Source organism: Centrocercus urophasianus, unplaced genomic scaffold (assembly GCF_019232065.1).
Source record: "Centrocercus urophasianus isolate 14NV4802_14NV808 unplaced genomic scaffold, USGS_Curo_1.0 seq_11, whole genome shotgun sequence".
NCBI classification, from domain to species: Eukaryota; Metazoa; Chordata; class Aves; order Galliformes; family Phasianidae; genus Centrocercus; species Centrocercus urophasianus.
The window spans coordinates 19,393,199-19,419,925 of record NW_024884253.1 but is presented as its reverse complement, the minus strand read 5'-3'; the positions used below and the strand labels follow the sequence as shown (position 1 = coordinate 19,419,925).

The 26,727-nt window shown below is 41.4% G+C and overlaps 1 protein-coding gene across 1 annotated transcript; it reads right to left on the bottom strand.

Moving 5' to 3' along the window:
* Positions 1-1,282: 1,282 nt before the first annotated feature.
* Positions 1,283-26,727, bottom strand: YWHAZ (tyrosine 3-monooxygenase/tryptophan 5-monooxygenase activation protein zeta). Its single transcript, XM_042836578.1, has 6 exons — positions 26,630-26,727; positions 24,461-24,764; positions 8,673-8,796; positions 5,707-5,870; positions 5,511-5,606; positions 1,283-2,337 (listed from the first exon to the last, which is right to left on the bottom strand). The coding sequence occupies exons 2-6, from the start codon at positions 24,752-24,754 to the stop codon at positions 2,278-2,280; spliced, it is 738 nt and encodes a 245-aa protein (XP_042692512.1). The 5' UTR covers positions 24,755-24,764; positions 26,630-26,727; the 3' UTR covers positions 1,283-2,277.

The following is a 26,727-nucleotide window of genomic DNA, read 5'->3' as shown; positions in this document are numbered from 1 at the left end:
TGTATTGAGGTAATCATGGTCTCTCTTCCCACCACAAAAAAAAAAAAAAAAAAAAAAATTGGTAGTTGTGGATTATACAAATTCACCCCTAAAAACCCTCATTAACCTTTACCCTCCATGTTCTTTGTTCCTTCCTCTTCCTCAACAGATTCTATTTTTCGTTACCTGTAACAGACAGTTCATTAACTTTCCATTCTGGGAATGGTTACTATTGTTCCTAGTTACCTTTATTTTAAACCTTAACCTATCCTACCCCCCTCTTCTACTAATCTCAATACTTAAATTCTGGCATAAGAGACTCAGCTGTTTCCATGAACAGAGTATCACACAGTGAATGCAACAATCAAAAGTGTTTTATCAAAAGTGTTCTAACCTTTTACTATTAAAAAAGAACAAAAGCAGGAAAAAGCCTGTATTGAATTTTTAAGTTTGACCTGTATCTTAAGACCACCCCATGTACAAAAGGTTAAGGCAATCCTGTTCCCTTTCATCTCATTCCTCCCAGGAGCAAGATGAACCTGGTGACACTAAGGTAGATTTCCACTCAAATATAAGGTACCTAACATTACAAAATACTTAGGTCTCTGCTTACAGGAGCAGCTCAATCAAGAAAATAGAAACACAAACCCTCTCTTTATGGTGATTACATAAATACTTCACCACAGGAAGATTGTAACGAAGTTTAACCATTTTCTAACAGCTTCAGCTCCTGACAGATGTGATATGATTTGAACATTGTCTACCTTCCTGTTATTATTTCAGCTTTGAACTAAATATCCTTAAACACCATTAGTTATTCTGTGAATACCATCCACAGACATCAGCAGGGACAAGGAAAGGAAGAATGCCCTTACTCCATGGAGCCTTTCTATTGGCTGAGTTAGGAAGTCTGAACCTCCTGAATGCTATGGAGGCTCCTGCTCAGTTGTACTTCAAAGAGCTCAGAAAGGGAAGCTGTGGGCTTTCCACTGACTAGAACTGAGCCAGAGGTCAGCTCTTTAATAACTGCATATGCATTTGGTCTGAAGTACAGAGACCGTATGTTTAAGAGCTCTCCAGATTACCAGCCAGCCAGAAAGCAACAGCCACCTAAAAAGCTGTAAATGAGAGCAATCAGAAATCTGATGTGCAATATTCAGTGCCAATTCCCATGAAGTTAATGCACACTTGAGCTTGAGTTAAGATTCTCCTTAACAGAACTACTTCCATATTTAATCCATATATAACACTGCTGCTACTTTAAGAAGAGTGGAAAGAGATCACATGAAATCTACAAAGGTAGTTGAAAAGTCCATTCATAAAACTTTTATTCCACTTACATCAACTTAATACACATGTTCTGAACAGTTATGCTTGGATTGTTCATGAAAATTTCATAAGACATTAAACAAAGCTAGCCATCATCAAGTTATTTCCCTGTTAACTATTTTTACAGCACATGCATGTTAGGCAAGTATCAAAAAAAAAAAAAAATCACAAAAGCAAAAAACCTAAAAAAGTTAAATACATGGGTTTTTTTGTTTTACTGCTGTGCTCGATATACAGTGTCATTATGGATATCAAGCAATTCATTTTTACTGCATCTTTACTTGTACATTTGTTCTTAGGTTGCTTAAACCATTTAAATACAAATAAAATGTGTAGCAAAAATAATGAAAGCAACAGCAGGTAACTTTACAAATAATGGAATGTGAACCGTTTCTCTGTCCTTCTCTAGAGAAAGTTGACTGGATTATCAAACTGTCTTAAGGAACACTTCAGCTGCAATCAGATGTACGCTTGATTGGCATATTCCACAGATTTCACATGTTTACTTGACATGCAATATCTATGGGACATAATTGTATTCACAGCCATGTGTGCTCCAGCTTGACTATTCATGCTAACTACACCTGTGGCTGCAACCGATTATCCCTTTTTTCCACCACGCAGACCAACATGCAAGCAGTCTTCCTCGCTTGACACAGAAAGCTGTTTTAACACTGGCCTTGTGGAAGCCACAATGTACCAAAAGTACTATGCCAAACATGTAGAACTCGTATAAAAATTTCACAACCCTATATTGGCCACCTCAGATGAAGACAGATAAATTCCCCCAATGTTAACTGGCTCTATTCCCCTAATATTAAACAAAACCACATGGGAAATATAGAAATCCAAATAGAAGTAACATAAACCTGTCAAATCGTAAACAAAAACTATTTGTGGGACAGCATGGATGACAAATGGTTTACTGTGTAAGTTTCAGAATGAGGCAGACGGAAGTTGGAAGGCTGGTTAATTCTCCCCTCCTTCTCCTGCTTCAGCTTCATCTCCCTGGGTATCCGATGTCCACAACTGTTTGGGAAAGAAAAGAGTAAGTGTTAATACCTAACACGTTTCACACTAGCAATCATCATTTGGTAAGCTAGCTTTCTTGTTAATAATAGTGTAAGAGGTTATACTAAGTGCCATGGGGAAAAAAGCACATGCACAAATTGCTCTTTGCAGACAGCAGGAAAGGTGAATGGCCATTACTTCTACATGAAAATGTAGATCTAGTCCTAGATGACCTAACCCTACACTCCTTTAACGAGGAAGTCCATGACCAGTCAAAACCAAGGTTTCATATTCACATGGATAGGTATGTTATAACCATAGGCAGGCAAGAGTCAGATAAAGAACAGATGCATACGAATAAGAAACAATATTTGTTCTCTTGAGACTTCAAGTGAGATTTATGCATCTTTCTGAAGGGAAAGTTTCAGCAAAAGCCTCTCATTGTGCCCTACAGAAGAGTGAATGCTGCTTTTTCTTCAGAATAGACATCTAAAAGATTTGCCTGCTTTGTTTTTAATTAAAAAACAAAACAAAAACAAACTACACAGCACATTTCACTAAAATCACTATCCCTTGGCTACACATATAAACAGTTGCTTAAAGAGAAGCCTGTAGTGCCTCCAAACCTGGAGGGCAGAGAAAGGAGAAAAGAAATATCTGGCTAAATAAAAAAAAAATATATATATATGTTGTATACACCAAATCCTATTTTCAGCTCCATAAAACATGTTAAGGAGCCATATATCAAAGTTAAGCATCACTTAGGAAGCTAAATATCAGTTCCAAGGCAACACCTGGAGCATAGAAATCATTATTATGTGAACAAACTGTTGCCAGCCTAATGCTGTTTGTAATCTCTCCCTGGAGCTTTAGCAGCCTTAACTGAGTCCTTCATGCTCTATGGTAGTAAGCAGTAAAACCCAAGAATAACTTAATTCTTTGTCTGCCCGCATTCTAGCATGTCTTGAGATCTACCTTATTGCAGGTCTTATATGATGCTTATAAACAAAAAAGAAAATTAGCACCAGAAACACTTCACCCTTTTCAAAAATTACAGGACGATAGAGAATCTTGTGCAAGCCCAATAGCCTTGTTCTTACTACAAAGAACACAAAGTCACTGCCCTAAACACTCCATACTAGAGATATTAAGCAACAAGATAGTCTACTTGAGACAGCAACACACTTGTCTAACCTCTTTCTAACCTCTACACTACATGTAAATCCATTACTCTATTTCAGCACCACTCCACACATTTCTAAGAAATGCAGGAAGAAGAGTTTAAGTTAGAAATTTTTCAGATGCTTCATTTCTAAAACTTTACCTCTAGAACATCTAGAGATACATATGTACCTGTCTTTACTAAGCAGAGCCTGTCTGGTATAAGGATTCCCAACTGAGAGAGCAGAGTTTAAATAACCAGCTGGGAAGAAAAGCCTTCAGGGGAACAGGAATGGGCAAAGATATTCCCTATTCCCCAGAAACAAACACACAAGACAATTTCATAACTCAGCAAAGATGAAATACCTAGCAATCCCAGTAAAACAAATTTTGATCTGCTATATTAAAAAAATCCTCTGAACACTTCTCTGCCTTCGGTCCCCAACAGATTTCTTCAGACAGATGAAACTCAGTCTAGAAAGAATTACCAACTGAGAAAGCTGCTACTGCACGTAAATGATCAGCATGCCAAATCACTGTCAAAAGCCTGCATCTCAAAGACAAGAGACTTGCATAACTAGCAGACCAGACCCTTCTACACATAGGATATTCACTGCAGTCTTTGTCAGAAGTTGCATCAAAAGTTGTGGAAGAAACAGGAATTAATGTAAGAGCAGTACTCACACAGATCACACAGGAGGTACCCATCTGACAGGGATATGGAATCTTGCAGCTACCTAGAAAAATCTCCCTTATAATAGAAACCCGACATTAACTGTCAGGTCCTGCTAGGGTAACACACACAGTGTGGAAGCTCAGTCCAACTTTTGCTCCAGGACAAGGCAAATCTCTTAAACTGCTATGGCCAGCTGCATGTTATTTTCACTACGAAGCTGGCAATTGAAATCGCTTCTATTCTCTGTTTCAGTTGATCTCTCATTTGGGGGACAGCAATCTCACCCAAGGGACAGCACACAGAGTGAAGCCAATGCTGTCTCTGTCTCCCTTACAGAGGCTGAGAAATCTCTGCCATTTGTTTTATAATCAACAGCTGGAACTATTGCAAGTAGTTCTCCAGAAATATATTATGTTGTCATTCGAGTGGAAGAGGTTCCAAGAAACAGGCAAATAAAGCCTTACAAACAGAAAATATGGCAGCTCCAGTTTTATGTAACTGAACAACTTCACTTTGGTTACAGTAAGAGAAGTCCAGATATTTGCAAAAGTCTCCAACACTAGATGCATTTAACATAGGAACAAGGAGTTACATCTGGCAACAAAAGAGCCTCTTATTTTTTCTACTCTTGCCTGTAGTTCTCCCTTTCCTCCACAAGATGACTGGGAGGTGAACTGTGTCATTAATTACAGCACCGCATGCTTGCTGTTGATCTAAATTGTCTTGTTTAGACACTTATCTTTGCCTTTTTTACAGTTCCAGGTAGGTTAAAAAACCAAGATGATGATTTTATTTACTGTGACAGAGTGACAGCCCCCATCTTACACCACAGATAGCTGAGTCCAAGTAAAAAGGAATAAGACTGTCCTATGACTGCCCTGCAAACAGCCTGACTTGCAACAATTCCAACTTCAGCTTCACTAAAGTTAAAAACCAGCCAGAAATACAACAATAGGCCCTTAAATGGATTTGCTATGAAGTCTTCATACAGTGCAAGCACGCTGAACAAGTTATATGAAATCATACTGAAGTTTCAAAGCAGCAAATGCAACTGTGTTCACTAACGCTGTTACAATAAAAAGGTAACTTTTTTGTTTCCAAACCAAGTCATTCCAACATGCTAAACTGCTTGAATAGGAAGAGTGAAACACTTGGTTGAATTGTTTTGTTAGAGAACTATGGCAGTCAGCCTACAGATACAGGAGATTGGGCAGGAGAAAGATACACACTCGGAAACACAATGTGAACTCATCTGTAAGTGACAGACAATCCCACAGCTGGGGTGAACAGGACAACTCAGCGCTGTAAGGACCAGTTCTGCTATGAGCAGTCTGTAAAATGTAACAATACTCACTGTCAAGTTGTCTCTCAGTAACTGCATTATTAGCGTGCTGTCTTTGTATGACTCTTCACTTAATGTATCAAGCTCAGCAATTGCTTCATCAAAAGCCTAGAGATGAAAGAGACATCCAAAGCTCATTAGCCACGCAACAAAAGGTTATGCAAATAAAAATCAGTGGAACTTCCCCCTGCACCCCCCTCAGACCTACCGTTTTTGCAAGGGAACAGGCCTTCTCTGGGGAATTGAGAATCTCATAATAGAACACGGAGAAGTTTAGAGCCAGACCTAATCTGATAGGATGTGTTGGCTGCATCTCCTTTTTACTGATTTCAAAAGCTTCTTGATACGCCTGTTGTGATTGCTCCACAATCCCTTTAGGATAAAACAAACAAAACCCACAGCAAGTGAGTAATTCAAATACTGTATTCTGACATGAAATCGGTTCATGGTTGTGTGAATAAATTATCCTAAGAGTGAACACTTGTTAATGAGCATTTACGTTATAAGTATTCCACTTCTTCTAATAGTCTAAAAGTTTAGTTATCGCTATGTCACAGATTTAAGTATCTCTGCTACCCCTGACTGCCTGTATCAGCAACAGCTCAGATGCTTACAACACTTTTACAGTGTTTCACGAACATAAAACTCACAGTCTACAGGAAAGAGATACAATGCTGAAGGCTTAACTATACATAGGTTTGATGTGACACAATTTCAATGTCTTCAAATACTGCAAAGCATTACAGATGCACATTCGAGTCACAGAAAGCCCCAATGACCCCTATGCCTTTCATTCAGTTACCTGTGACTCCTCGTTCAAACTGTCTGGCAAAGGTAGTGTGTAGCATACCTAGACCTGAAGTAAATATGGCTCAGCATAGCTCAGAAGTTGGACTATGCTCTTGATGACCACAGGAGATAGACACTCAGAACAAAGGGACCATTATTCTGCACTCTCAAGGACTGTTATATCTCTGAGAAAGAGGTAGGCAGGAAGTAATTTGACTCAGATGAAAGAGGATTCACATCCTGATTTCTGGATCAAACCAGAAATACATCTGGAGTGATTTCTAAGTGCAGTCACACGTATTCAGAAACAAAGGAAAAAAAAAATCTTTAGGTTAAGTACTCTAAAATATCAGTATTTGTTTTCAGAGTCTGAGTACTTCTGATACACAATATCCATTGCTTCAGCTTTGAAGATTTGTAGGCGTTAAAGCATCAAACTGTTCTCAATGTGGAAGAGGGAGGACACTCTTCCCTGCATATTCATGCAGGGCTCTGGCCCTCTTGATTCCCTGCTACCAGGTGAGCACTTCAGAGAAGTCAGACATCTGCTGCACTGCCCTGAAAACGTCCAGCACTCAGCACTCAGCACACTACGGTTGAGAAGAACTGGTTTTACAGGAAGTTAAGTTTAGAAATGGTGGGAGGTGTTTCCCAATTTCCATATTGGGAAAGTCTTAGAAAATGGTGCTGCTTCTGAAAGCCAAAACAAGCGGCATGAAAAATAAGCAGCTTCAATTAACTTCAGCATTTTATGTTTCAGGAAAAGCTCCCAAAAAGAGGGCTTTTTTTGCTTGCTTGACAAGGCAAGAAATACCTTTTGAGCACCAATTCATGGAATTTATAGCAACACTAGGTATGTTCTGTTTATTTTGAAGTGAGTCATCCAGTGTAAGAAATCTGCAGGACATTCAACTTTGTGCTCCTCAGATAGCATCATACAGCTCCAAAACTGAAGGCTGAAGCAGCAGGGTGAGGCCACCTGCTTGACATTCCTGCCCACCAGATTGCCATAAGAAAACCGTGGTCAACACAGTAAGCTGATTTATGAAGGCAAAAATCCAATTCCTATAACTGAGAGCTTTACATGGATGCAGTAAAAAAAAAAAAAAAATATCTGCTTAACTAAACGGCCCTTATTTGCTACAGTCATTATCAGTTGGTCCTTTTTAAGGTTAGGCATCACGGCTAACATGCAGAAAAACGCCTTCAAGATAAAAGACTTGAGGAGCCATAGCAACTACGAGCCAGATGGGCTTTCCAAATTTTTTCTTTATCTGCAAGTCAGAACCCATTGGTAACTGCTGAGCTAGGATACTGAGCTGAATAAAAATGAAGTTTTAAATTACATTAAACAAAGGTTTTCACAGTCTATAGTCAGTAACTACCCTCATGAGAACATACCTTTCTAGTTTGTACATGAGAGATTACTGAACAAAAATATGTCTGCTACGATACACAGTAACCAACATATTTGTTACATGGGACTCTGCAGCCACCAGACCAGGTCAGCTTACATGCAGAAAACACCTGAAGTCAAATCAAAGCCTAGTTTACTAAGTCTTATCTTACTAGCCTTGGTAACTTTATTATCCAGTGTGGATAATAAATGTGGAGACAGGCTCCAGGAAATGGCTTGGAGTTTGTTATGAACAGTGCTATCTAAATGTAAGATATCCTCCCAAAGTGAAGGTGACTGCACAAAGACAAGGTGTTATGTAGGTGCCTCTTCAATACACCAGGTGGCTTAACTGCTGCAGTTAAGTACAGTATTTTAACTTTACTCACCAAACTTGAGTAAAGGCAACTTACCTGCTATTAGGACAAACTGCATAACAAATTCAGGAAATAAAAACCATTTAGAAATCAAAATACCATGGCTATGGAAGAAGTTTACTTAACACCAACATCTGTTTTATTAATCCTTTTCTTCCCCAGCTGTATTCTAGTCTCTCTGCTCACTGAACCTACACAGACTTCCTTGCGTGCTGCAGAAACACAGAACTAGCATAAAAAAACACTTCAGAAAGCTACAGTGACTCTGTGCAAGAAGGTAACAACAATACTCAGATATCCAGGAAAAAAAAAAAAAAGCACAAAGTGGTATTTCAGCGATAAGGCACATTCTTGTATGCATACACTGGATCTGATTGCAAGATTTTGTGACTGCAGACTGCACATCTGCTTCCTGCTTCAGACTGCAGAGGTACACAAACCTTCATAGCTCATCTGAAAGCGAGCAGCCTATGGTTTCTTTTTAGAAAACAGGAAGGTTATTACTAAAGAAATCTACATCTGAAAAAGAAGTATTCCAAAAGTTACAGTAGCGTTGCTGTCCACTAAAAGCAATAGTTTAACAAAAATACAGTGACAACTGACATACAATACCTTTCTTGTCATCTCCAGCAGCAACCTCGGCCAAGTAACGGTAATAGTCACCTTTCATTTTCAAATAGAAGACTTTGCTTTCTGCTTGCGAAGCATTAGGGATCAAGAACTTTTCCAACAGAGACTAAAATGGAAGCAAAGAACAGCGTTTTGAACATGCATGCTTTCATAGCTTTTGAACCAACAGTTTGATTATGCTACCATCTATTTCAAAGTCAAGACAGCTTTACTTCTGCCTATTTTTGTCACATCCTACATAGCATATTCAGCTAAGCAAAAACGTGTTCTGGATCACAACTGTGGGTACCAAAAGGAATGTTCCATGCTGTGACTCTATAGGGAGAACAGGAAAGAAGTCTGTTCATTTAGCAGACCAGTGCTGAAGAGCCAAAGGAAGGGTTTTTGTAGGCCCTGACAAAAATAACACAATCCAGAGAGTCTGGGCAGAGTGTACACAATGGAATGAAGTCTGCATCCACAGATGATAAAAGGATTCAAAATATCAGCTGCCAAATCAAGACCCAAATATCTTCCATACACAGGCAATGGCAACTAGGCCAGGCTAATGAGGTTTGTTTCTTTTTTAATTAGCATCAAGTGGAACTCTACACTAGAATCACCAAAGAGAAACTGCACGGTGAATCTGGATTCCTGCCTTTCTAGACAGTTGAATCAACAGCTGCTCAGCTATGTGACTACATGCTGCCCTAACAGGAGCTGCCCATCCATTCCAAAGCAAAGGCAGCTCTCTGGAGTCACCCCAGCAAATCCTCCCAGGTCACCAGTTAAGACCTGTTTTTTTTTCCTAGATTGTTCTAACTGCTTATTAAATTAACATAGCAAGTTACCAGCTGCAGCAGTCATGTAATTTAGCAGGAGTCCTATTATGATGAAAAGAAAAAAAAAAATCCTAGCTCCAACACATTTAGTCAAATTAAGGCACAAGCCTGTCAAACTTCTTGATAGTGAATGCTTGAAGTCAGACTTTGAAAGAAAAGCCAGTTATTTAAAAACCAGAATAAGTGCAGAAGAGCTGTTGAGTACTCAAAATGAAATCAGAAACCAGAAAACTGTCAAAATGAAGTGACCTATTGCAGTAGGTCTCTGCCATCAGACAGGGCAGTGAAGTAGCCAGGTTGCCAGAAACAGAAGTTAGACAAGGTTCAACCACACTTAGGCTCTGGTTAGATTCAAACAACCCACACTAAGTGGGCTTCATTTGCCTGCAAAAACTGAAAGGGATAAGTTCAGAAGTATTAACCAATTTAAATGGTTATCAGTTCTGCTTGTATTTGCAAATTTTAATTGCTTGTCATTAATTTGTGGCTATGTGGCATAGGGAAGAGCTTTTTATTTTATTTCATTTTTATTTTTTTAAGTCACCCAGAAGGCATGAAGACAACTGCATTTTTTTTAAGCATGGCTTGAAAACCCATTTCAACATAATGGGGGAAAGCGTCATCTTTACTAACTGCTATTTTCAGCATGGCCAGGGCTGGCCCATAACCTCACTTTATAACAGTGCAAGGAAGCATCAAGAAATGCTCCTGTTAGAATGACAGCACAGATGATCCTTTGGCAGCAAAGGGAATGTGACACGAGCAGGACAGCAGAAGCACAGTTACAGAGCCAAGCAGGCTGCCAAGCTGCCAGAGGCATCCTTCTGGAGGGCACAAACTATACCTGGAGGGCTCAGTGCCACTGCTGCCACAGCACTATGGCACAAGCAGAGGGCTGCCAGGTACGCAGGGCACACGTTGGCTCTCTGTAACTACTTACAGCTCTGCTCTCACCCTTATGGAACTTCAACATTCAGAGCTACAATACCAACTGTCCCTGCCAAGACAGAGACTTCAAATGACATCTGAGGGTTCTTAACTACTGTAAGGCTTATTATTATTAGGCTGTCTCTGTAGGACTGCAGTTAAGACAGGTGCAGATTGCATCCACCCTCCCAACACCCTGAGGAGCTGTGCTCATTCTGTACACTCCATTAATTGGCCTGACCAAGGTATTTGCAGCGATCAAGAAACAAATTCTGCACTTTAAAGGAAGCTGACTGGAGAGTACAGCTCTGCTCAGTCCATTTGCAGCAACCAAGTTTCCAGACCTAAACTTCACTTAAGTCTCAAGTGAGTTAACTCAATGACTTAAATCATACAAGCAGACATGGAGGAGAAAAGACTATCAATTAAGTCTTAATTATGATAGATGCTAGCAGGGCAATAACTGCTTGGAGAGTGAGTAAGAATCTTAGCAAAAAGCGTTCTAAGCTGAAGTTGAAGACTAAGGACCTAGGAAAATCCCTCTGGACAGCTGTTCATTCACACAGCACAAGCTACGTCAGGTCTAACTCCTGGACTGCACAGGTAGCCCACTCCTGCTTGGGTTAAGGAAGCCTCTTCTACCTAGATACCAGGTGGGACACATATTCAATTTCTCTTACTTGCACTGGTCTTTTCATTTCACGTTGTACTCCCCTTTATAGGCATGAAGTTATAAACACAGAACATCTTTAAATTTAGCATGAAGACTTGAATTATACTCTGTCACCTCAGAACTGCAGTGACAGCAGCAATCTGCATGGTGTGCCTACTGAAAGTCACACATGAGTCTCAGGTACATAAGTAACCTTTTAGAATGCAGTTACAGAACATCATAAAACAAGAGGAGGTAAAAAAAACAAAAACAAAAACCACTAATCTGACATTATTTAATGGTGTTCCTCCTCCAGCTTCTGGGGAATTCTGTCTTAAAAGAAAATTCAACTGCAAAGCGGATTTGTAAGATTCAACTTTTTCTCCCACAGGAAGCCATATCTCAGTATTTGCCCAAAAATAAGATTCCTACAGATAAAACAAGAACTGATTAAGTAGTGCTACTACTTAATCAGTAGATGCTGTACTCAACCATTCTAACATGAGGCTGTCTTCTTTCTCCCTTACCAGTCGATGTGATGCTGTTTATCAGCAGAGTTGATCACCATATGATGATGTGGTAACCACCAGTCCACAACAGCTCCAAATGCTCATCTGTAACTAAGAAGCTTGTTAGCTAAGCCACATCACCACAATGCACGTGGCATCCCAACCACTAAGGGAAGTCCACAGAGGAAGGGTTATGTCACACCTACATGGTAGCCAGGTTCTCATGCTCATTTAAGACATTCTACCTACTGTGCCAAGTTTCTACCCATTTTTGAACATGTATTAGTATGCAGTAACTACGATGCCATGGACAGCTGCAATGCCAAAACAACAATCTAGCAGGAACACCTGCTCAAGGAAAAGCCACCCCTCTTCCAAACCCATGGCTCTTCAACTGTAGTTGCCAGAGCTTTTAATATGACAGCAAAAGTTAACTGTCATAAAACTAACTATGGCATTGCAGCCTAGCAGACAGATGCAGCAGCATCTCAGAGCTGCTAAAACCTGTAACAGCTTGTACAAGTGCTTCAAATACTTTTCATAGCAAAGTTGAAAGCACTCTTTCCAAGATGATTTTCAATGAAATATTATTATTATTATTATTTTCCTATCTGTTAAACATACACGCATTACGTTTGAATATCAACTCTTATTGATATGCTAGCAATGAAAAGCTCAAGCTTCAACACTTCCCAACTGGTAGCAAGAACTGTAACAATAATAATTGTGGATAACAGGTTTTGGTATGCTGGACTGGGACAGACAGTGCTTTCAGGCTCAAAGATGCCAGCTATGCTCACACATACCACAGATAAGCAATCTCACAAATGCAGTGCGTACCCCCACTAAGTATGCAGCAGAGAAAGCCTTTGTCTCAAAAGATGTAACAGACTGCATCAGCACAATTTTTTTTTTTCCCATTCCACCAGTGCACTTCAACTCTGGCTTATATTAAACACCAAATTAGAAAGAGTTCACTTTCTTAAGTTCTTTAGCTAGAGCAGGATATACTCAATGACATTAATCATAAGCACAATGAGTTTTAAGCCTATTTTGATGGAAACCCCTACAGGCTTGTTCCTGCAGTTTTGCAAGCAAGTCTTAAGAGTTAAGCTCGGTATTAGAGAAGTACAACAGTAGTGATTCAGTCTTTAAAAGGAAAAAAAACCCCAACACCTTCTACAAAAAGCTTGCCAGCAAATCTATGAGGATGCTCCAAAACTAATGCTTCCCATTTATTATGTTGGCCCATGACATCAGCGGATGTTGATTCTACAGCAGTAGAGGCTGAACCTTCCCACCAGCACACTGTTAGATGTTGTTGCTGTGACAGATGGCAGCAGAGGGGCAGTCTGACAGAAAATCATCTGACACAGAAGTGTGCATGGAACAAAGGCATACGGCTGAATTCCTCCACACAGAAAAAAACGGCACACAGTGACACTCACCAACACTTGCTGAATGTTCATGGAGACTCAGCAGCACAGGGAAGCAGTGGGTTTTTCAGCAGTGGCAACAGCAGCATGAAAGGCAAGTCATGTTCTGGATGGCTGTGCACAGCTGTCACACCACAAAATAAAGAGCAGCTCCAGCAGTTCACCCAGGTGAACCGGCTGACAGCAGTGATTATGTTGAAAAATGCTGTTTTGCAGCTAAGAATTTGCTCTATCAAGTAGTGCTATTGTGCTCTTTGTATCTGTTGTATTTTCTATTGAAATAAATAGGAGGCATTATTTCCAGAATGACCTACATATAAGCTTCAGTTTGTCAAGCTGTGGTGAGAACTTCTGTTGAAGACAGGAAGCCAACCCATAGAGACTTGAATAGATTTTTTTTTTCCCCTTACAGTCTCAAAATATCCTTTTGAAAGTATTTGCATCTCTGGCAAATGACTTGTTTGGGCCCAGAAGACTATTCCAAAATCCAATGTAAAAGCATTAAAAAAAAAAACAATACCTTAATTTTATTCCATTACTTACAGTTCTGTGCGTATTTCCCTTTATTAAAAGCTCAGTTTCAGTAGTCTGATTACCTGGGAACTTTACTTAATTACTCAAGTGCCTGAAGATTTCAACAGCTCAATTCTCCATTTAAGATATTCCCCTCCTGACAAACAACTCCTAAGAACAAAATCACCTGATTCTACAGCAATACAGTTGTAAATGAGCAGGTAACTTACAGTTTAAGTACTGAGAACAAAACAGCTCTCTAATTACCAAGAATTAACTTCTAGTGAGACAGGTAGTTGGGTAAAAAACTCTAGAGAGCAAAGAAAAAAAAATATGCCTGCAAAAACTGAAAGGAATAAGTTCAGAAGTATTAACCAATTTAAATGGTTATCAGTTCTGCTTGTATTTGCTGAATTTTAATTACTTGTCATCAATTTGTGGCTATGTGGCATAGGAAAGAGCTCTTTATTTTTTGTAAGTCACCCAGAAGGCATGAAAAAAAAAAAACTACACATTTTTTTAAGCACAGCTTGAAAACCCATTTCTTTGACACTGCACATTAACTGGCAGTGGCCCAATATTTTCATGATGCAGACCACACGCCATTATCTTTTTTCAGGACATGACAAGAACACCAGTGTGACTGCGCTGGCCAACAGGACTATTCTACTACCTCATCTCCAACAATGCTCCAGAGAAGCTTCCGTTAGAAAAATACCATGCTGCTGGTATGTGTAGGGACTTCCTGAGCTAAGTGTGGTTTCAAAGTGCAGTAACCAGGCCTATATTCTACACAAGTGGCCACAGTATGTTAGTTCAGTATCTGCAGCTTCTTTGACACAAATTGGGCACGAGGAAGCATTACTTTTCTTAAATCTACTTCCCAATTTCAATTATAAAAAAACCCCACAACATTAGCTCCAGTGCTCAAGTCTGCCTTTCTTTTCTTTCCCCCTCAGAAGACCACTAGATAAACTCTTCAAGTGATCTGAAGTTACCATTTCCAAGCAAGAATCAGAAGCCCTCACTGCACTTTTTACACCATCCAGGTAGCTATTTACTTTGCATTCTACACAAAGGTGAGGAGGGAAAGAACAAGAAAGATGGGATGGCTGCTAAGAGCAACACACAGCTGAAGCACTGCGGTAGAACAAGCAACACAATTACAGCCAACTGAAGCTCAGTGAATCCTATGATTTAGCTTTTCAGATGTACTGATATACAGAGAGTACCAAGCCCATCCTCTGCTCCAGTGACCAGCTATTCATTTGTAGTCAGAGGCGCAAAGCTATCCAGAATGTTTGTACAATGTTGACTTGGTGCATTATGCCTTACCTGCACAGCTGAGCTCAAGTACTTTCAAGAGCAATAAAGTATCAGGTATATACAGGCAGACATTCAACTTACTAATTTGGATCAACATTTCAGTACACACACTGCAAGAACAACTATGTGTACTTAAAGCAGATTCAGCTACCTAACTAGAATAGTAGCTTACAGAGATTTTCTGCACATATTTCCTCACGTGCCTCTATTTTGATGACAGAACTGAAGTAAATCACGTGTTGGACAAGTTTAAGACACCAATCACTCCTATAATAAGCCAGTGTTTGGCTTTCTGTGCATGTTTTTTTGTCAGCATCACAGCCAGGGAAGTTACACAGGCTATGAAATGTTATGTGCAAAGCTACACTACACAGATTTGCATTCTCACGAAGGACTCGACCCGACCAAGCCATCTGTGGCCAGCAGTTTTACTTCGACACCTATCTAAACCATCAGAGGAAAGTGACTTACTTTTAAGAGGGATGTTTTCAAACAATCCCTTCCCAAACATTTTTGAAACAGCCTATTAGGATGCTTTTGATGACAGTTCTACTCAGAGTTGAGTATCAGGGCTCTGGGACTGCTTCCTCATGGATGGCCTCCAACTCTCTTGGTGGAGGGAGAAGAGGGGGGAAAACACAACCCACAAACACCACAAAAGGACCATTCTGCTGCCAGCCTTCTACTCTGGCCAAAAACGAAGTCTCTATTTAAAGCCAGCTGAAGATTTTTCACCCTCTCATTCACTCAGCAGAACAGGTATACAAGAAAGCCTGACAAATACCAGTAGCTGCTATTGCACTGGAGATTTGATGGAACAGCTGAAAACAAGTCTGCTGCCTGTACCCATTATCCTTTCCTTCTATCAAACTGGCTGCCCACGCAGGAAGCAAGCAGCAGCTTGAATCAGGCAAGGAGAGAAAAGATGAGGTGAGAACGATGAGCCTTAGCAGGGGAAGAATTCAGATTCTGGGATGATAGAACAAAGCACAGACCATCCTGTAGGCAGGGACTCAGTGCAGAGTTCAAGCAATGGTGGGATATGCAATATGCATAGGGACATCTGGCATTGGTGAGCAGGAAAAAGGTACTCTTGATTATGGCAAAGCAGCTGCTTATCTGATGAAGAACTAGAAGGGGAAATAGCACAGAAACAAAGAGTAATAGGAGTATAAGCAATAAGCAGTAAGACAATAAAGAGTAATAAGTCAATAAAGGGGAAAAAAGAACTAAAGGACTAATGCAGAAAAAGGAATCCTGTGTAGAAGAGCAGCAATACATTTCAGCTCATGCAGGAGATCTTGTTAAAACATTCTAAATACGTTTCTGTAAAAAGAGAACAAAAGCAGTGTCACATATGGGCAAGCGGAGGAAGACAAGGGAGAAATAAGTAGGACACCCAGAAAAATCATCCTCGTGCTCACACGTGCACCGGGGGCTAGAACTAAGTCAGTAAGTAGGTGTATGCACTAAAACACCTAGGGGGTGTTCAGCACCAAGATCCAGTACGTATGGCCATGTTACCCATCTGCAGTGAAGGGAAGGCATAAGAACTGCAGCAATGAGGAGCAGCATCTTTCACACCAGGCTTCCACAGCCAAACACGGAGCTCTCCTTGCAGACCTGCCTTCCTCAGCTCAATCTTCATGCCTGCCACTAGCTTCTTCCTTCTACCACTGTCTTCCAGTTAGAAATGATGGCATAGGAAACAGATGTTTTTAATATCAGGACATATTCTTAGAGGTTATTCAGAAGCCTAACTCACCCATACTAATGGCTACAAGCTTTTACCAAAGCACGCTGAAAAACACATGACAGTGAAGGAATTGAATTCTAATTAAGTGAAAACACCTTTCCAATTTAGTGGAATCTGAGAAAATACATATAGAAGGCAGCAGCCAATAAGGAATTTACTTTAATCCTAATTATTTTTCAAGGTTTTATTAAGGATTGCTATAGGCATTAATACTCAATGAGAAACAAAACCAACTGCAGCATTTCCCTGTGCTTTTGGCAGCGCAGTGACTTTTTAATGCTATGGACTTGAAATAAAGCAGTAAGGTGCCAAAAGCACTTCTCACCATTTTTCAATAAACAAATAATTAAAAAGCCACAGAACTCCTTCTAAGAAACCTGTGATAATCCAGAATTGGAACCACTCAAGTTGGAAGAGAATTTCTGCTACACTGGTATGTCTACATGAACCATCACGGCTGTACTGCAAACTGGAACACACTGCTGGAGTTGCCTGGAGATTCTGCGGTCTTGGTCTCTGAAGAGATACCATTAACAGCCCCTAGAGACATGATGTAACACTTTATCCTTGCTAAGAAACAGAAGTAAGAACAACTTATACTTAGTAACTTGATCTCTGAGGAGACCTGAAACCTGCAGTATACTGCACTAAGCAACGTATCTATCAGGAGCTCTTTATAGCATATAATGCTAATAAAAGCACTTTACTACTAAAATACCATGGCAGTGATGTAAGCCTGCTCTGCCCTAGGAGAATCTAATCAATTAGAGACTGAAGATCTGATCAATTACAGGCTGAAGAACTGGGATTCCTGCTGTTAAATATTTCTTTACCTGCTAATTACAAGGGGTAATAACATCCAGAAATAAACCTTGCTACTTCATTTGATCTGCATTAAATCTGATTAAAAAGACATACTGGTTTCTTTAGCAGCAGCATGACTTACTACTGCTGATCAGAACAGGCACTGCAAGCCTTCCATCAGATCTCAATGAACAATAAGCACTTATGCAAGAGCATTCAGTAAAAAACAAGTTTAGAAAATAATTGTGATCAATTTTTATTTTACTGCTTATTACTGCAGTGCTTTAAAGCATGTGAACACTCAAGATTGATTTCAAGTAAATCAGCTGTTAACTGGAAGCTACTGAACAGTAGAAGCACTACATACATTAGGTTTTTCTTTTTTTAAAAAAAGAAATCAAAGCCAGTTATTAAGCATTAATGTAAGTTATTAAGCATTAACACAGAGTGAAATGAATGCAGCAGGCTGCTGTTTATCATTAAGGTTTGCTCTACATCCAACCAATCCAAGAAGATATGGAGGACGCAGATACATGTATACACACATGCACAGCACATACAAGTAGCAGAAATAATAGCAAATTTAAGTTCTTTTTAGCATTTATGCAAAACAACTCATCAAATTTTATGATAAATGGGTGCACTGAAAAAAAAAAAAAAAACCAAAAACAAACAACATTATAGACATGTTTCTTGTTAAGACTACTAAGTACAGCCTCACCTTTACTCTTGGGACCCATCCACCAGTAAGTTTCTTACATAAGCTGGAATTGAAAAATCCTGTCAAACATGAGCTGAAGCTTCATCTGTTTACAGATAGTTACACAAACAACATAAAGTGAACAGAAACTAACAGATGAATTTTGCATGACTGATAACTAAGAATCAGTTTCATTTGAACAAATCCATGGGCGTTTTAACTCTGATTCAACAGCTTTTCAGCAGTTTCAATCAAAGAATTGTTCAGGTTGGAAGGGACATGTAAGATCATTTAGTTACAAACCCTTGCTATAGGCAGGGACAATACAATACAGCACCCATGCTTCAAAAAAAAGAAAAAGCACAAAAGAAACTGCTTTTGTTTAGGCACTGCAAAAGAAAAAAAAAAAAAAAATAAGACAAAACCAGAAACACCTGAAGGGGTGTAACTACAACCAGGAAAGGGATTAAAGGGATTAACAAAGTGAAATCACGAGGTTGATACAAATCATCTCAGCCTCTTAACTTCAATGTGCTTGAGCAATTATATCAGCAGAACTTTAACTTAAAAACCTGGTCGTGGAGAGTTGATTAAAAGCTTTGTTCATCCTGGGAAGGACAAAACCCTACCCATATTCTGCTCAGCAGTATCTTAAAAATAATCATTCAGATAAGCAATTTTTGAGACACAAATATTCATTTATTTTCATGCACATCACTAACATGTTACCAGTTAACATTTTTCAGTATTAAAGTTAGAAACAGGAGAGGACACCTGGAGTTCTACACCTAGGTTTGAGCTCCACAGTGCAAGGCAGACATACTGAGACAAGGCCAATGGGACACCACGATGGTTATGGGGCTGGACACGTGACATGGGGAAAGGCTGAGAGCTGGCTTTGCTCAGCTTGGAGAATACCAACAGAGTTTATTGCAGTGGACTGGGCAGCTGCCTAAAGAAGATGGAGCCAGACTATTCCTGAAGGTCTGTTAGTGCAAGAGACAGCAGGTGAGCTGGAATGCAAGGAGTTCTGATTTCACAGATTGATATGGTTTTGTTTTAACTGTATGTATAACCAAACATTGCACAACCTCTCTGGACAGCCTATTGTAATCTCCATCCTCAAAGATACTCCAAATTTGACTGGACAAGACTGACAAATGATGAAGGCATACCTGTTTCGAGCAGAGTTGAACTTCCCAAATTTGCCCCCCATCCACACCCCTCCCACCCACCCAAACAGATCAGTTACATAGAACAGGTCTCTCAAAGAGAGAAAAATAAAAATCAGTCCAAAGGAGTCACTGAACTGAATGTATTACTTTACACAATATTGCAGAGGCGCTAACAGAAAATGCCATGTAAGCATCTGGAGTTTGTGTAATACAATCATTCTACCCCTCTGCTTGTTACCACCACTCTGTAGGCTAGCCACACTCCCTGACCATCAGGAATGAGCTTTAGGAATGGCCCACATGTACACAATTGTCTGCAAGCATCAAAAAGCATATGGCTGTCTGAAGGAGGGAGGACATTCCACACAGGAGGAGGCTTTACAGATGTTAAAACTGTAACATACCAGCTGTTTGCAAGCATTTAGAAAATAGTCTCTGAGGAATTTGTTATTACAACAGCAACAGGCATTAATTCTGTGCTATGTTCTTTAAGAAGCCATTTAGATGCATTCCGAATGGAATTTTGCTGTCAGCCCCCAGTGAACTGCTGTCCCATAAACTACTTACTTAAGCCTTCCTCCTACTACCCTGGAAAAAAAATACATGTGAAAGAATTGCACAACTGAAGCAATTTAGTTGAGATTTAACTTCACTTTCTCTTCTCACAAAAATAACCACCTTTATGGATCTCCATTTAGAAAACAAAGAAATCTAAATAGGCACACAAGGAGCACCATTTCATCCTTTAGGACATGATGTTAGGAAGAAGGACAAGGAGAAATGGTTTCAAATTAAAAGAAGGAAGATTTAGACTGGACATAAGAAAGAAGGGTTTTTTATTATTATTATTATTGTTACAGTAAGAGTAGTGAGGCACTGGAACAGGCTGCCTAGTGAGAAGGCGGATGCCTCATCTCCAGAGACATGCAAGGTCAGATTGTTAGGGGCTCTGAGCACCTGCTCTAGCTGTAGGTGTCCCTGTTCACTGCAGGGGTTGGACTAGATGACCCTCAAAGGTCTCTTCCAACTCAAAAGGGTCTATGAAATAATAACCTGGCAACAAAAGCATCTTATTCAGAGGGTCCTGAACAGCACAATTATCCTTAAGCTTCTCCGGCAGGGAGGGGTAATGTCGTGTACCACCTATGGATACAGTTTCAGGAAGGCACTTCAGACAGTAAGAGGAAGGACCCAACAGAAAAGAAATAGTGAAAGAGCAGCTGCTCACAGCGAGCAAAGATCCACTTAAGATGAAACTGCAGGGAACTTTGGGGAGGAAGACACATCACCCAGAAGACTGGGCACAGGGGACAAACAAGACAAATCACACCAGACATTTTGGAAGAAATGCAAAGGACTGTTCTGTAGGCTGGCACATACAGCAGTAGAAGGCAGCCATTTAGAACTGCATTCATAGTTACCAAAAAATGCTGGTCATGTTTTAAACTTTTTCATTTACATTTAACTCATATCAGAAGCCGCATGAAAGCCTATAGTATTTCAGATCTCCTGAAAACCAACATGCAAGCAGTAAGAAATATCAAACACCAGCCATGCAAAGACCTCTCTACACATACTCTGTATTTCAGAATCCTCATTAGCTGGAAAACTCACCTTAATGTAAATGCAATGCAAATCACTTCAGCTACAGTTGATTCCCACTAACGGCAAAAAAGCATTTTGAAGAAAATCCACACCTGTTGATTAATATCTGTTTGGTTTTGTTTTGTTTTTTTTTTAATATGGAAATGACAAATAAGAGGTTATTACACAGACATATTTCAGGCATACTTTCTACTGCAAAAAGTGAAAAGGGATGTGAAGCACACACTTTGCTAACATGAGGAAAATTACTTAACTAGGAGTTTAATTTCCTGTATCAATATGAAATTACTGAGGCTGGAAATTCTCTGTAATACTCAAGTAAATACATTGTGCATTGCCATGCTCAAGCATCATCTGTAGATGCTTTTCCCCCACTATTCTTGAAGTATTTGGAAATTCATTCTTCATTACACACACGATCACAATTACTTGCAGTTTATCAGCGCTACCAAGCCAACTGAAACACTGCAGTTGGTTATAATATGCCCAAATATACTACAGCACACATCTGACAGAATTGGTGCTGGATCAACAGTTTTGATGCCTCTGCAGCAGCAGGCAGGAGGATGAGTTCACCTGCTTAGGGAGCTGTAAGGGATCTCCATGTCAAGCTCAAGGAAAGGAACACTTAGGAGATAAAAACACAGATGCTGACTTTTCATAGCAAGGTCAGCATAAAGAAAAACAGCTGGATCAACTCATGTAACTGCCTGAGTGTATTATATATATATATATATATATATATATATATATATATATATGTATGTATGTATGTATATATATGTATATATATATATTTTTTTTTAAATCACTCCATCTCGTCGCTACAAACCAAGAAAAAAGTCCATCATTAACCACTCTTATTCACCCCCTAAATTAGTGGCAGAGCTGGAAACAGAACCCAGACACAGTTTGGTACATACTCTGCACCAAGTGGGTTAGAAGGGCTGTTTCTTCCAACCCACTGGAGTTTGATTCCAACAAATGAGGGAAGAGTGAGGAGCCGCAGAAGAGCCAGCCCTGGCTGCATCTCACTAGTCACAGTCCCTTAGTTGCTTTCCTCCCCTCAACACAGAAGTTGGAACAGCAGCCACTTCCACGCTCAGCCATGATGTAACACTCCAGGGCATTAAACGTTACTTAAGAACCCAATGAGCGATTGAAGACAAAGACTCAAACAGATACAAAGTCTTAATAAAGGATACAAAAGTATTCAAGCTGCATTGTACTGAAATGGACAGGCTTCCTGATAGAAAACTCTGGAAATTCAACACTCCTGGTTATGTTAATGGCATACTTAGCAAAAACCATGATTTGCTAAGCATTACTCTTCACTCCTGTGAGCTGTTATGCACCAGGCTACACGATGCAAAAGTTAGAGAATCTTCTAAAAAGGAAAAAAAAAAATCCTAGTTCTTCCTTTGCATAAGGCAACACGCAGACTCCCGGTCATGGAAAAAAAAAAGCCAAACTACTTTACTACTTTTTTTGCCCGTCCAGTAAAGTGGATTTCAAGTAAAGGAATACAGTCAGTCACATTTCTAGGCAAGTAAGAACATATGTGAACAGGACAATTCAACTAACAAACATTTTAGCATATAACCTAATCCTTGACTGCAATTCTCAAATTTAGTGCATGCTGTTTGTAAGCATTTTTAAAGTTGTATCACTTGAATATCACATTTCACTCCTCCCCCCCACATTTTAAAATGACTTTCGATTTAGATTTAGTTACTATAAATCACTGCCTGAGGCATTGCTTCATCTGGACAGCAATTTTCCCTTCTTCTATTAAGAAAAACTGGACTGGCAACACTGAAAATGAGTAAGACGTTAGCTGCCTAGTAGTAACAGTCAAAGAATATTCATGTCTTTGAATGCTTTGCACTTCTCTGGTTAAACACACACACACACACACACACACACACACACACACGTCTTTTTGAGATGGAACAGATTTAAACAAGATTCCCCTCCTGCATTCCCCTCTCCCAGATAAGTCAGCTACTGCAGCAGAGTCAACAACTAGGATTTCTTTTGTTTTAGTCTTGTTTAGCACACACAATAAAAGCAAGCTAGTTTTGCCTTCATCTGGTTTCCATTATCAGAAAAAAAAAAAAAAATCTAACTGCAAACACTTTAAGCTCTGCTAAGAAGGGTTTCTAAGCCCAACGGCGTCATTGAAATTATTTCTTCAACACAAGTGTAGTTTACAAAAGAAACTCAGATCATTCTGAAGCACCCGCCTTCATTAATAAAATAAATTAATAAAAATTGAAAAGAAATAAGGAATTTACAATATCAGATTAAAAATCTCTATTTTCCAGACTTCAACAGATGAGCTACCACCTCACATAAGCGTTAAGCCAGCTTCTTCCTCTGCATACAAATTTGGCACTTCCATTTTCACAGAGGAAGTTATTCTCACAAAATAAGGAAACCTCCATACAGGCTGCATTACCAGAACCGTGGAAGGCAACCTAAGCTGGAAGCCAAGACTCAAAAGTTACCCAAGTTGACTTCCACACGCCCTTGGAGAACCAGCCTTCTAGAGGCAATCAGCACCCATGGCATTTAGTTATCCTACACAACGTATGAAATTTATGCTACCCATTGATGGAACTTCTACTTTGACATCAGGTCTTCAAGCACATGCTCAACTACTTGAGATTTCCCTCCTATCACATCGCACTGTCGCATCCAGGTATGTGACCCTGTCAGATAGGATGACACACCAGGAGGGTACACATCCAGCTGACAGCAACAGCTACCTCACAGCTGGCAGCAGGATAGGATGCCCTCTGCTCATGTGCTCGTTGGAGCACTGCTGGTACCGACAGTCGGAAAAACAGACAATGGGGAACAGGCATCTGAAAGAGGTTCAGACTTTATGAAACCATTTGCCACTGAAAAAAATGTATCTACCAAGCAATAGTTCATGTAGACTTGAACATAACTACAAGTCACAGAAAGTGCTTAACTTTGAATCCCCCTTTTTTGTCTACTTCTGAAAGCCTGAAGTTTAAGAGGCTATCATAGCATTGCTACTGCCTCTTCCTGCAGACAGCTTTCTGCATGGCTGAGTCATAACTAACATTACATCATCTTACCCAGGGAGGGGCACAATTTCCGTAGAGTAAGAACTACCTCTTACAACCAGTGCAGCATCTTAAAGTCACAGAAATCAGTGTGATCTGGGACACACATACTGTGTGGTGGAGGGCTGGAGGAGAAAACCCCAAACCAAACCTCACCCACTTCAGACTCAAATAAATACTGCATATAAGGGAATAGTTATGAGAAGTTAACACAAGATTTCAGAATGTCTCCAAATATATGGAAATACAGTTACTAGTGCTAATATCAAAGAATTGATATATTAGAGAAAAAGAAGAGTTAGACAGTTTCCAAATCTTGCCCTTCAGAAATGCTGTAGGACACCACAGCTTTAATTAAAGGCCAGATAGAGGCAGCCTTAACAGGACCCAGGGCCATTCACCCTGCAACTCTAAGTTAAAACAGATCAACAGTTTCATTATTTCTCACCAGCACATCATTGCAGATGTCTCTTAGCTCAGTCTCAATTTTCTCTCTGTATTCTCGAGCCATCTGCTGCTTTTTCTCAGCGCCTTCCGTCTTTTGTTCGATACTTGAGACGACTCTCCAAGATGACCTGCGGGCTCCTACAACATTTTTATAGGCAACAGAGAGAAGATTCCTCTCTTCGTTGGACAGCTCGGCTCCTTGCTCGGTCACAGACTTCATGCAACTCGCCATGTCATCATATCTTTCAGCCTGCTCAGCCAGTTTGGCCTTTTGCACTAGCTCATTTTTATCCATGCTGATATTTCTAAAGAGGAAAAATAGTGAGGCATTATTAAGACATTGGTTAAGGACAAAAATGTTTCAACTTCTCATGCAGAGCAGCCATCCTCTAAGTAGCCTGGAATTATAAGAAGTACAGCTGAAATCTGGAATGCAAGGCACATAAGCACTCAAACACACAAACAGAAAACTTAAAGTCATTGCTTCTTTCTAAAAAAAAAAAAAAAAAAAAAAAAAGAATTGTTAAATGGTTTAAGTTATTTCTGAAATGCAAGCAAAAGCATCTAAAGAAACTGGAAGCAAATAATTCCTATCTTAAGTGTGCACACGATCCCAGTTCTTTGCCATCACTCTCTCTTAAGAACGCATTCAAGCTGTGGCATCAACTGCACCTAATTACAAATGCAACTAAATTGATAAAGAAAACAGCCAACGGTATCTTTGTCACAAGGACAAAAAGGCGGCTAGGCAAGCAGTACCACGCAGCTCTGTTCCTTAACAGAATCTTACCACTCCATCCAGAAAGGACTGGAAGAGGGATCTGCCAATCAAACCCCACATCCAATGCTCTCAAGTCAGAGCAGCGCAGATCCCTAAGCGAAGGACCGCACCTCCAGCAGTGTGAGCCTCCCTTCTCTAGCTGGGCTATGCTGGCCTTCTGACCCAGATATTTTTCAGAGACAAAAAGAAGTTTTTGCAGTTAGGAAGAAATATTACGTCGATGTCAGTATTTTGCTAGCACGAGCTGGTGGGGATGCTTCGTAACCCAGATCCAGTCAAGGCTTGGTCTGCTCGTAGAGACCCCGGTGCCTGGTTAAGGGGGCAGGGAGAACGGTCCTTCCCTGCCCCCCCCGCCCCCTTTTATGTGCCTAGCACAGACCCCTCCGAGGCCCTGGCAACATGTTTCGGGATCTATCATCCTTCAAAGCTCACCTCAGTTCGGTCAGGATGCTTCATGCTTTCCCACACACAACACAAAACCCCGCACCTTACCCGGTAGCCTTTTGTCATTTTTACACCAAGAAACCACGGTCAACGGCCGCGCTACTTCCCACAGACGGCAAAAAACGAGCGCGTTTCAGCCGTTCGGTCACCCGGCGCTTCCGGCAGCCCCTTCCCCAGCAGCGGGGCGGGAGCCCGGAGCGTCTCTCAGCGACCCGCCCAGCGCTCAGGAGCCATTTTAAGGAGCGCCAAGGCCCGCGCTGCCGCGGGCGGCCCGCCGCCGAGCACCGGGTCTGCGGGAGAGCCGCGCGCCGCCGTAAGATGGAGCCGCGGGCGGCGGGGAGGGCGGAGGGCGGCGGGCGGCCCCCGCCTCAGGGCGGCCCCTCCTCTCCTCTTCTCTCGTCTCCCCTCCCCGCGCCGCGCCCGCCGCATCCGCCCGCCGCCGAGCGCCGCGCCCGCGCCTTTGTCATGGCGGCCGGGCGCCGCAGCCCTGCCCACCTCCGTGCGCCTTAATCCCGCTCACCTCCGCCCAGCGCCGGGGGCGGCGGAGCAGCGGCAGGAGGAGGATGCCGCCTTCCCGTCCAGAGCGCGGGGCGAACCGCGGGCCCGGCTCCGGAGCGGCGACGGGAAGGGAGGCGGGAGGGGGGGGGGGGGGGGGGGCGCGAGCTGTACCCCCCGGGGCCCCGCTGAAGGCCCCCGCGCTGCTCCGCAGCCACACCCCGCGGCCCCCGCCCCTCCGAACCGAGCCGGTCGTCTCCCCTCCGCGTCGCCCCGGCCGCCCTCACCTGCCGCCGCCGCCGCCCCTCGCCGCGAGCCCCCCCGCCCCGCTCCCTCCCCGCCGGGGGCCGCCCAAAAAGAAGGGCAGGGGCTCGGCGCTGCCGGCCTGTCGGCAGCCTCGCCTCGGCCCGGGTATCGGAGCAGCGGGCGGACGCGGGCCCCGTTACCTACGCGAGGCGGGAGCGAGGCGCGGTGTCTCGGAGCGGGCGGCCGGCGCGGACTGTGCCTATCTCGCGGCTCGCTGCGCTGCAGCCTCTTTCCCAGCGCCA

Coding starts and splice junctions, on each gene's coding strand:
- YWHAZ (XM_042836578.1), bottom strand. CDS start 24,754: ATGGATAAAAATGAGCTAGTGCAAAAGGCCAAACTGGCTGAGCAGGCT. Junction 8,797..24,460: donor ACATCTGCAATGATGTGCTG/GTGAGAAATAAT, acceptor CTTCCATTTTAG/TCTCTGTTGGAAAAGTTCTT. Junction 5,871..8,672: donor TGCTGGAGATGACAAGAAAG/GTATTGTATGTC, acceptor TTTATCCTAAAG/GGATTGTGGAGCAATCACAA.